This window comes from Crotalus tigris, unplaced genomic scaffold (genome assembly GCF_016545835.1).
Source record: "Crotalus tigris isolate CLP2741 ecotype Arizona unplaced genomic scaffold, ASM1654583v1 scf7180000017601.7605149639:7615979, whole genome shotgun sequence".
Lineage (NCBI taxonomy): Eukaryota > Metazoa > Chordata > Lepidosauria > Squamata > Viperidae > Crotalus > Crotalus tigris.
The window spans coordinates 3,942,794-3,955,473 of NW_024096505.1; the positions used below are offsets into that span (position 1 = coordinate 3,942,794).

At 35.3% G+C, this 12,680-nt stretch overlaps 1 protein-coding gene across 4 annotated transcripts in view; it reads left to right on the plus strand.

The window, feature by feature from the left end:
• ERG (ETS transcription factor ERG) overlaps window positions 1-12,680 on the plus strand; it is a 115,706-nt gene that overhangs the window by 61,385 nt on the left and 41,641 nt on the right. For 3 of the 4 annotated variants that reach the window (XM_039369735.1, XM_039369760.1, XM_039369742.1), the window contains exon 2: window positions 4,614-4,762. In XM_039369735.1, the coding sequence (XP_039225669.1) occupies window positions 4,664-4,762 (99 nt within the window). In that variant the 5' untranslated portion in view covers window positions 4,614-4,663. Of the gene's footprint in view, window positions 1-4,613; window positions 4,763-7,648; window positions 7,777-12,680 lie in introns of those variants that run through there. The other variant, XM_039369751.1, reaches the window with a different exon arrangement.

Genomic DNA, 12,680 nt, shown 5'->3' on the forward strand with positions numbered 1-12,680 from the left:
CTTCTTAATGATTAATATATTGAAGCTATATTTGAGGCATATATGCAAAACATAATAAGGCTTACTACTAGGACAGTGGTGGTGAACCTATGGCACGCATGCCAGAGGTGGCACTCAGAGTCCTCTCTGTGGGCTTGTGCACCATCACTCCAGCCCTGCCTCCCCCCACGGCCCCCTCCTCCTCACCAGCAGGCCCCCCGGAGGAGACTTGCCTCTGAGCCTGGTTTGCGTAGAGCAGCACAGCCAAGGGCATGGCAGCCAGGCAGTGGGGACAAGACTCTGCCCTTGCACCCTGTCACACACAGATGATGCTTTGGGGCATGGGCAGAGGGCAAGACCACCATGGTGCTGCTGGGCTACCTGGGCGATCTGCAGTGGGCTGTGGAGGTGCTGGGTGGCCATGTGGGTGGGTGGGGCGCAGAATGGGGGTGGGCAGGGAGGTGGTTTTTGGGCACTCTGTCTCTAAAAGGTTTGCCATCACTGCACTAGGAGATTCTTTTACCTGCCTTTCTAGTGGAACATTTTATTGGTAGTCATATGATGATGTGCCTGTGTGATCTTTACCTTGCAGTATATGATATTTTTCTACTCTGAAAGATGATTTCTATATGGAGACAGTGTTATTTTTGTTTCTGATATTGTTCTTTCATAAGTGGGACAAAAATATATAATATGGATTGTATTAAAATATCTTAATATTTTATTGCATAATATCTTAATTTCTTCCTTTTTCTTTCTTTCATCTGAGGTAAGGAATTGAACATAGTTTGGAAGGAAATCAAATGCAAATGAATAAGGGAGCAACAGTTTAGCAAAATGAGTATATTTAAGGTCAGGAAAATTACTAACATGTGGCAAACCTTGAAATAACTTAAGCAGCAGGGATTGTTTTATACCAGGGATGAGAAAATTAATTGCTATTTGAAATGACCTTTCAGGAGTGATCTAAAACATGCCTGATAAAGGATGCTGCTCCCTATTGTTAGATGTTCATTTATATAAGATTTGTTTATATCAGGAGTGCTTCTCAATCAATTGAAATGAGGAAGTTTTGTAGGAGTTTGGAGAAAACTTGATAAGAATATAATTGTTGGTAAAACTAAGATATAGTATATATATTTAGCTACAGGGATATATCTAAAGTGATTCATGTTTGAATTTTGAAATGTTTTCAAAGCTGATGACTAAATAGATAAACTAAATAAATATAAGAATGAAATTATAAAATTTAAACATGTTTTGTTGACATAAGGTTAATACTATACAATTAAAAATGATAAAACATGAAAGAAAGAAAGAAAGAAAGAAAGAAAGAAAGAAAGAAAGAAAGAAAGAAAGAAAGAAAGAAAGAAAGGTCTGCAGAAAGCCACCTGCAGAGGTATGTCTTTTGATATAACAATTAGTCTTTATTTTCTTAAAGTTAGTTCTAAACAGAATGCTGTAGGTGTAAATTACATAAGCATTTCACTTTTTAAAATAAAGCATTTTTAATCTTATTCTTATAGTGTATAATGTAAATTTAATGTATACACTTTATTACTATTTCTACTTTAAAAAAAATAAGCACACATTTACAAACTTGATTAGAAACAGAAAAAAAAAACAAGGAAGATTATAATTGGTCCATAACTCTGCTCATAGATAGAAGATAGTTTGGGATTGTATCTAATTTTCCAAATTTAGTGATGACTTTGCAAAACAATCCTCTTTTAAGGTAGTAATCAAATCACAATCTCTATTCCTTATTAGTAGCAGGATCAGGGTCAGAAAACTAAAAGTAGTTGAATCAACTGTCTAATATAGTTTCTGTGGTAACTATTCACAGAGCTAAAAAACTAAATAAAGCCAGCCTTGTAGTTACATGAGTGTGAAGCTCGATTGTGTCCCGTGACATATCGTGACGTATCGTGACGTATTGTGACTTTTTTGCCTTTGCGGAGCCGCGGTGGATGTGGCCTTTGCATGATGCATCTGGCCTGTGGGCCGCCAGTTGAGACCCCTGGGTTAAGGCGTCAGGCTAGAAACCAGGAAATTTGTGAGTTCTAATCTTGCCTTAGGCATGAAAAGTATCTTGAGTGACTTTGGGCCAGTTACTCTCTCTCAGTCCAGCTCACCTCATAGGATTGTTGTTGTGAAGAAAAAAGGAAGAAGGAATATTATGGATGCTTTGTTATTTATAAAGTAATAAAGACAAGATAAAAATAAAATAAATTAGAAATTAATATTTAATAATTTCTGTCCATTTAAATCAAATCAAAGGTGGGGTGGAAATCAAATCAAGTAATTAGATTGTGAAGTGAGCTCATCTCATCATACGCCTTTTAATAGCATTTCTTACTCAGAAAAAGGTGCTTGCTATCAGGCTTCTGGTTTTCTGGAAATCAGGAGCCTGGTAGCATCTTTTCTGAGTAAGAAGTTCTATTAAATGCTATTAAGACTTCTAAACTGACTGTGTTGGGTGAATCCAGAAGATTGGTTGACGGAGTAAATTCTAGTTTATCATGAGCAAATGTCCTTAGGGAAAGCCTCAGCTGCCATTAACACACAAGCTACTTTATTCTTTGGAACTTAATAGGGCAAAATATTCTTAGAAAGTACTTAAAATATTAAGCTGAACTAGGTAGGCTATCTTAGAAAGGAAATTAGTGCTTTTTTATTACACAGAAAGAAGCAAGAGTGTCAGGTGCATAGATTAGAAAGGAATGTAAGGATAAATGTTAAGGCTCATAGCAACAGAGATAAAGTATGCCAATTAGAACATGAAAAGATTGGCTATTTCTTTCTTTCTTTCTTTCTTTCTTTCTTTCTTTCTTTCTTTCTTTCTTTCTTTCTTTCTTTCTTTGTTTTTTTATTTATGTATGTATGTATTTCCTATTCCATCCTTCTCATTAAAGTAACTATTAGGAAAATAAAACCTGAAAATTTTAGAAGCAGGTATGCACAGACTAGCTGTTTTGCACCTGACTATAAAATGTCTTTGCAACCTTTCTCCTGCTTGAGCAGGGGGTTGGGCTAGAAGACCTCCAAGGTCCCTTCCAGCTCTATTCTATTCTATTCTATTCTATTCTATTCTATTCTATTCTTGTCACTACCAGGAGTACTTGCAGGTAGATCTCTATATGCCATAAAAATAATGTAGAAGTATGTTCTTCCTTAGTGAATTCAGACTCAAGCTCTTTAGGGCTTTGACAAAATTACCAATATTTGATATTTTATCTGAAAAATTGACAGCTAGCAATTCCTACAGATATAATTTCCATCTTAAAAACTCAGGCACAATTGTATTAAAATATTTTCTTCGCTTTTGTGAATCCATCTAGCAATTAAGTTGTGTATTATATGGCTTTCAACTACTATATGTTTCTAAGCTGTTTTCCCAGGGTATATATGAGACACCATTTTGCAATCCTTTCTTAAAACTAATTTAGCTTAACTCATCAGTAGTATAGCAATATCACTTAGATTTGTATACTGCTTCACAGTGCTTTACAGCCCTCTTTAAGTGGTTTACAGAGTCAGCATATTGCCCCCAACAATCTCTGTCCTCATTTTACTGACCTTGGAAGGATGGAAGGCTGAGTCAACCGTGAGCCGATGCGAATCGGATTGCCAACTGCTGGCAGCTGACAGTCAGCAGAAGTAGCCTGCAGTATCACATTCTAACCACTGTGCTACCATGCCACCCATATACATGGAAAGACTGACAAGTCCCAGGTGGCTCTCAGAATAACAGATTTGGAAGGAACCTTGGAGATCTTCTAGTCCAGTGGTTCTCAACCTTTTTAATGCTGCGACCCCCAACCGGTCGTAAGTAGAGGACTACTCAACTGGTCATAAGTCGAGGACTACTCAACTGGTGCAGCACCGTTTGCAGAATGGGACTTTTGGCGGGCTCAGCAGGGCAGAGACAGCCTGGACAATTCCTATTGGCTTTTGAAAGCCAATAGAATTAGACTCTATTCAAGAGAGTCTATTCTATTGGCTTTCAAAAGCCAATAGAATAAAAGGGAGTAGCACAGCTAAGGAAAAGGGGGAAAAATGGCGGACTGCGTTGTTTGGCGACCCCCGTGAAATAGTCGTTCGAGCCCAAATGGGGTCCCGACCCACAGGTTGAGAATCACTGTTCTAGTCCAACCCCCTGGTTGATATCATTTTAGACAAATGGTTAATTTAGTAGATGATTTTGGGGGATTGCCCTTGTACAAGTTTCTGCATTGTTCCATCTTGCTCTCCAGTTCGTGATTTTTAATATTTAGAGAGTAGATGAGATCTCATATAATGCTAATCTTCTTCTATTCCCACCATCTAAACCAGGATTGTGAATGTACAACAGTTATTTAAAATGCAAGAGTAAACAAGGAATCCTGGGCCTGCTGATCCTAGATGTGTTCAGTGTGTTAAGGATGGTGTTTGTGAATGAACTTCATAGTATAGGAATATTGTGCAGCCATTGTTGCTTATGAATATGCAGCAGATAGTAATGCAACATTAACAATGTATTTTTTGGGACCTTAAGAGAGTCTGAATCCTTAATTTGGTCAAAATATGTAAGTCAATGTTGCTTGGATGGGATATATAATATGAAACACCTGTGATTATCTATTTGTTTTCAGCTCAATGCAAAGTCCTGGAAGTCCTAAAGAGTTTGAGACAAGAGTCCTTCATGAATCAAATTCTCCCCTATGGGAACTTTGCTCACCTTATGGTCCCTTCTTACAGTCCCATCTCTGCCAGATATTCATCTGGAAGGAACAAGAGAAAGGTAATTTTATAGTTATGCTCAGTTTATGAAATAATATTTTGAAAATATGTCTTTGACCCTTAACCCTTCTTTTCAGGCACTTCTCTTTCATTTTTTCATTATGGTTTTGTTGTTGTCTATTTTTTTCCCTTTAGTGTAAAAAAAACCTTTAGTTTTTTTTTTTAATTCATGATATTTTGTTTCAAGCCACTTTATTTCTACACTGGAGAAAAAAGGAATGAACATTCTATTATACAAATATAAAGGTTGCTTAATGTTTCTAGATTTAGTGTCTATGGAGATTCTCAGTCATCCAGGTCATAGTTATCCCAAAGGTGCTTTTTCACGAAGCAACTGGACTTTCTTGTTTTTCTTTGAAGACATTTCACTTTTCATCCAAGAAGCTTCTTCAGCTCTGCCTTGACAGTGGGGAACGGAAGGATTTATACTCCTTGCAGACAGCTGGTCATTTGCATTCTTTTAAAGAGTTGTTGAGGCCACCTGGAGGTTTATCTGTGTCATCAGATTCACCTGAATAGTGCAAATGGGTGTGGTGCCTTCTTGGAACCGCTGAAAGGACTGTGTTGTAGACTGGAGATAAATGATATTGTATCCCTCCTCCTCTGTTGAGAGAGGACTGTTCATTTTTGACATAGATGGCTTCTTTGACCCCTCTTTCAAATCAGTGGTCATCTCTGTCCAAAATGTGGACTTTGCTGTCTTCAAAAGAGTGGCCTTTATCTTTTAAATGCAGATGGACTGCTGAATCTTGTCCTGATGGGTTTGTTGTCCAATGTTGTGCCATGCATTTATGAAGTGGTTGTTTTGTTTCCCCAATGCACATGGCTCACTGCATTGCACTGCATATACCACATTGCTCAGTTTGTGTTTTATCCAAGGATAAAACACCCAGGAAAACTGCAATACAATGCAGCTATGTGCAGATCTGTACATTGGGGAAACAAAAGAGCCACTTCATAAATCCTTCCATTCCCCGCCATCTAGGCAGAGCTGAAGAAATTTCTTGGATGAGAAGCAAAACGTCTTCAAAGAAAAACAAGAAAGTCCAGTTGCCTCATGAAAAAGTACCTTTGGGATTTCTAGATTTAGAATAGAATATTTTATTTGGGCAAGTATGCTTAGACACTTAAATTAGTATATTGCACAGTATCAGTGAATTCTGACCAATCTGATTTTGTTGCACCTCCAATCATTCCTTGCATAATTGATTTTTCTAAGAAATATGAATATGTCATGACTAAATTAAGACAGACTTTAATTGGTAATCTTAGCTTCAGGTGATATTTCTGGCTTGATGAAGTCTAAATATCCTGGTCCATTACATTGGGTATAAGCTTTCACAGCCAGTATCTGTTGGGCAATGTTGGGCATCAAGATTTAGTGACCATGCTCTAGACCACAGGTATCAAACTCATGACGTCATGTGATGCGATGTGTCACAACTTTTTTCCCATTGCCAGCAATAGGGTGGGCGTGGTTTTGGCATGACGCATCCAGGCTACGGGCTGGTAATTTAACACCCCTGCTCTAGACAATAGAGTTCCACATATTTTACAAGCAACAGTTTGGTCTTTAGCTGAGATGATTTCCAATTGGTTCTTTGTCTGTGTCCAATTCTGGTTGCTGTTTTGGTTGTTTTGGTTCCTGATTGATACCTTGTTCATGTTGGCCTCTGTTTGCTCATTTTTGAAGTGCTCATCCCTGAGTGGTTCATTGTTGGTGCTAGATTCTGGTTGATTAGTGTGAGCAGCTGAGTATTAATAAGGCCCTTGTCCAGGCAAATTTATGATTATCCTATTTTGGGGAGCTGATTCCTGATTGGTTCTGTTTTTGGACAGAAATAACCAAGCTTTGTTAACCTTCAGACTTTTTTCTATTGTGCTTCACCATAATGATCCTAAAATTGAGTTCAAGGACACACAGATGCTGTCAACAAATATCAAACTGTTTTGTACACCTGCACTGAGAGGCTATTGAGATCCACAAACATCCCAATAGCTTCAACAAAAGAAGAAGCCTAAAAACCACACCAAGATCCTACCCAAAAGAGGATCAACCAGGAATGGTTGTACTATTATATAAGGGAACTATAAGAATTTTACCAAAGACATATTAAAGCACCTGACCAATCTCACCTGTTCTAGAAGGTGGGGAGTCTTAGTGAGGGAGCTCCAGCAAATATCAGGACTGTAATTTAGATTGCGAAGTTGAAATATATCCCAGAAGAAAACAAGAGCAAATGACGTCCATGTTTCTACCAAGCATGCTATGTGAACATATCCTTGAAGTCACTAGGAACTGAGTTGATTTGAAGATTTCACCTGTATTATACACAAACCTTTGAAAGTCGGCATGATTTCTTTCTGCCTTCATGGAGCAAGTGATGGGAAAGGCCTTTCCCTTCTGGAGCTTCTGGAAAGTTGTTGCCAATTAAAATCAGCAGGTTGGTGTTCAATGGGAAAAGATCCTGATCTGGCATGGAAGGCAGTTGGTTTCATTCACAACTTAATTGTTGCATGTTAGTTCAGGGATATTACTGCATCTACTGACATTTGTGGGTGACAGCAGCTTGTCCAATCTAAAGTTGGCCCCAAATATTTGACCCTTTTAGGAGGCTTATATCAAATTTGGCCCAGTTCATGTGACATCTGCATCCTGCTTCAGTATGTTAGACCATATTTACTGCACATCACATCGCACCTGCCAACACTGTCATAGCCAATTGATATTTTTTTAAAAAAACCTTGTAGCTGCATATCGTCAAGAAAAACAACATTGTTTTAGGACCTCTTATCTCTTAGCTCCCAAATATCCTGTTTCTTCAAACTGCAGTAGCCAGGACCAATAGAAACCTCTTCCTGCCACTGCCTGACTTCATTTCCCAGAGTTAGCACAATCTCATCCGTTCTAAAAAACTTCATCAAAACTTCTTTCTGGTCAGAGTGAAGCAATAATTATTATTGACAATTATTAGCGATCAATAAGCTAAATACATTATGGCGAGCACTATTAAGGTAAGAAAGGGAATGCCTTGTGGTTAGCCTTTTTTATATTGTGCTTTTTTCCCCAAAATTTGCTTTTTAAACAGCAGTAAGGTAGAATTGGGCAACACCCCCACAGCCACAATAGAGGACAAGAAGATTTCCTTTGTACTGGTTAGTAAATTTCCTTTTTCCTACTCCCTGTCCACAAGGCTTAAAAACTTGAAACTGAGAAAAAGTTGGGTGTTTTTTTTAAATTCACTCTTCAGTGCTGTGGATTATACTTGCAAAGCCTTTGGAGGGAAGACCTGAATTTACTGGTTGCAATAATTTTTGAACAAATTTGGATATGTATCTGAATTAAGCTCTGGAAAAAGTAATTATTGAGAATTTAAATAACACATTTTGGAATTCTTCTCAACATTTGATTTGAAGCTGAAATTTTCTTCTTATTATTTGGACATTATTTTGAAATAATACTTTATTCATATTATTTTGTACAACTAGAATTAGTAAGGTTGTTCTTTTAAGATATACTTCATTTTTTAAAAAAAAAATGTGGGGGAGTGTTTAATAAAATCTGTGATAAGTTTGTGACTCCAGTTTCTTAGCGTTATTTTTAGCTTTTTTAAAATAATTGCTCAACGTGATAATGTTCCTAAGGCTGGATTATAATGTTTTTGAGATAAATAATATATTATTTGTTTCTGTGTAGAATTCACTGCGTAGTTACAGCTCGTAGTTATTAATAACAGATATGGCAGTAAGTATTAATTATCTGCTGAAGAAATAAACTTTATGTAATTTTAATTTAATATGAAGAAATAGGATTTATAGTAATGAAAAGCTGTTCAGGGTACAATATTTTATTAATAGCATTAATATTTTTATCTTCTTCCTAAATTAGAGGTTTATATTTTAGAAACAAAATTAGAATATTGATAGCAGAATCCTATGCATATAGATTAAGGCAATGTCTAACTAGATTTATTTATTATTCAGCTTTAAGTGATTTTAGAATTATAGTCCAGGTAATTTTCTTTAATAATAGTGACCATGACTTCATTTCATTTGATAAGGTCATTTAATATATTTCATTAATTGTTTAATATTCTCAAGTCTGGCTGACTTGCTGAGACTACTGCAGTATTGCTTTGTTTAAAAATCTTTTTATTTTATAAACATGGATTCTTTGATAGAATATTGAATGGGTGAAATATTATTTAGTAAAAGTAGGATAGTAAGGTGGACTTTATTCTGAAGGTAAAAGTGTTCAACATCTTTCAAATTAAGTTTAAAATGAATATTTTAAGTCAGTAATATCAGAATAAAAGAAAAACCTAGCGAAAAAATTGGGCTTTTCTGTTTATTTAATCTTATGCACACTGAGTAAATATAAAAATCAGAATGACAAACCTGACTATTCAGAGTATTTTTAAAAATCAATACGTATTAAAGGTAATAAAATTGATGATAACTTAATTTAATAATGTCATTTGAACCATATTTTGTAATATAGCAAAAGGTTAAAGATTATTCTTAAAATGTTATATATCAGAATTTTATCAGTCAACTTTTCTACCAATGTATAGTTCCCTCTGCATTTGAGAATACAGGAATGGTGATTGACCTATGACAGAGGGAGTTAAATACTTTTAAATTTTAACAGTTTGTTTTAAAATAAACCTGCACTGCGAGATGTTCAGAAGATCTTGTTTTTATTTTATCTTATTTGAGGCTATTGTTTTTCAAGAAAATATTCTTACTATTCTAAGAAAACATGAAAACCTTGGCCAATCTGCATCAAAAGTGTAGTTTAAATATATCGAAAAGTATAAATTTGGCTGCACGGTATTGCAGTAATTCTTTATTTGCTCTAACAATGCACTCTTATTTAAATTTGTCACAGTGAACATGAATCTAACTAGGACAGCATAATCATACTGCCATATGACCACTTCGAGTTGGAGAAAATAAATAAAAATCTTTATCCAATATAAATGGCACTAATTTCTAATTAAGAATAGAACAATAAATAGATGGATAATATGCAATTATAATAAAATGCAACAGTAGAAAAATATATGTTCTTTTATTTTCACCTAGTTTTCTCTTCCAACGGACATAAAATTAATCTTATTACCTGTTTGTAATAAGATTACGGGTATTTTTTCAAGACCTGTTATTCAAAATTTGGAAGTTATAAAAAGGAAATTTTATTCCACAGCAGGTTCCATTTTCTTGGTTCTGTGGCCATTGATACTATTACAAGATTATAATAATATGCTTATTTTGTTAGTACTGGTTATCCTGAAACTGTGTACTGATTACATTTGTGGATAGCTAAACCACCTAATCTGTCTCAGAACATATACAGAGTTTCCTTTTTTGTGGTTGAGATGCTGTGTTATCTGAGATTAAATGTCTGCATATTTAGAATGGGAATATTTGAGGTTCAATAGTCAGAGTAAAAACATGTGTTTCTGCCTAATACTCAGGCGATAGATTAAGTACAATGGTTATTTAATATTTATGATGATCACCTCCTGAAAATATTGGCATATTTGTAAGAAAAGAATCTGTGCAATATATTTCAGTGTCCACAATGAAAAAAACCCCAACAGGTATAATTACAAAATAAGGCAGAGTGCAATTTTTGTTTATATTTCTTAGTTTTTGGTAGCATTAGTATATACCAGTTAAGTGAAACAACAACATATTATTACTCTTTTTTATTAGCCAGTTAGTTTCCCTATAAAATGCATGAGCAAATATTAATATAAACAGATATGATCAAGGTACAGATACAGGTAAATTTTCTTAAATGATTCAAAGTTGCACACCATGGCAAAATGCTTTTTTATCTCTTCAAATCTTCAGTACAAAATGCTATTGCGAAGTTATGTACATCCAAACAGATCTAGTTGCTCTATCTTCAGAGCTAAAAATGAAAGGTGAAATAACCCAGTGGAACTCCAGGGTCTCCAAGAGAAGGGCTTGAAAAGTTATTTCATACAGAGACTGCTTATAAAATATGCAAACCTCTCTGTATAAAAGAATTAAGGTTTAATGCTGCTATAGATATCAAACTAAAGCTGTAGATATCAAACATGAAGGTATCAGAATTAGAACACATTTGGCTGTGTTATTACATATCCTATAGAAATAGACAAGGGCCTCATCATTTACAGACGTAGTTCTGCTACCCCTTCTTTTGTTTGTTACCTGGCTCCATAAATGGAATAAAAAAGAAACATTTTTTCACTATTAAATTAATTTTATAACTCATTCTTGCTAATTGCAATGATAAGGAGTGTAAGATTCTCTAACCAAGGATGTTTGAATCTTTGGGATACTTGTATCTTTTCTTGAAAGTGAGGGTTTGAGACAGAAATGCAGAAAATAAACCTATTCTGCCTTTGTCGCACTCATGTCATGCAGTCTGTTTAACTATAAGAGTTGTATTATCAATGAATCACTATTGTAGTTGATGTATCTAGTTGGTATTTTTATACAGTTTCTTGAAAACAGAACATATCAATGTTCTAAAGAAATGTTATTCCTCTTCCTTCCCAATTATTTTATTCCCTTGATTATTCATGCAAAATATTCTTAATCCAGTGGTTTTAATTTATTTCCTTTATGTGGACCATTGTATAATCTCAGAAGATTTTTAGGATTATTAAATAAGTCTAGAGTTGACAATGTTGACACCCATCAGAATAACAATAATATTATCAGTGAGGACAATTAACCAGTGGAACAGCTTGCCATCGGAGGTTGTGGGTGCTTCATCACTTGAAGTTTTTAAGAAAAGACTGGACAATCACTTGTCTGAAATGATAGAGGGTCTCCTGCAAGGGGGTTAGACTAGAAGACCTCCAAGGTCCCTTCCTTGATTGAAATCTCTTTTAGATTGCATCAGCAGTTCTCCCAATTAAATAAACATGGATTTAATTTAAAATTTTAATTAGCTAAAATATTGCAATAATGTCAAATATCATTTCAGGCAAGAATGCTGATTTCTGGCAGCTTTGTTAGTCTGAAATATTAAGCATCAATATATAGAGACAGAGAAAGAGACAGAGAAAGAGACAGGGAGATGGAGATGGAGATGAAGACGGAGACAGAGAGATAGAGAAAGAGATATAGGCACCTACAGGAGGGGACAGCATTAGCCAACTTTGGCCATTCTTGAAAAAGCTTAACAGAGTTTTGAACCTCCTTTTACTTGGCTGGGAGATTATTGGAAATTGCAGAACTATAGGCTAGACTTGGAAATTGGAAAAAAAAACAAACATCCAGGATGAAGAAAGTGAAAAGCACTTCTTTACTGTTGTCAGGAAAAGTAGATAGACACTAGCAGTTAAGGTCAACCTAAGGGAATCTTTGTCTTATTTCAAGGAACTTTCTGAATTGCTTCACATGCCACAAGTAGTCTATAGTCCACAGGTTGAAAGATATTGCCATATACTGTAACTAAGATTTACTGATCTATAGTTTCTATAGATGTTAAGCTGAGAGATGTAAATTAGTTGCATTGTGATGGATCATTTGGGGAGTTCTGCTATATAAATAATTTTAGACATCTTTTAGATTTCTTTACTTCTAGTTTTTAGATTGGTGCATACAGCACCGCAGCATGACGCCATTATTTATATGCTGGAGCTTTGGAGTTGAAGAACAGATGCTTAAGCAATAAAAGCACTATCTTGTTACTTGAAGCCTGCTTAAAAAGAATTGATTTGTAACAATGACTAAATCTAGTGGCCTTTTTAATACTCTTCTCCAGCCTTTAATACTCATTTATATTCTATTCTATTAGCACATAATGGATATGTACAATTTTTCAAACAGGGCTTTTAGCTAGAACAGAGGTTCCTAAACTAGGGGTAATTAGCCCCAAGGGGGTAATTTGGGCATATCCCTAGGATAAT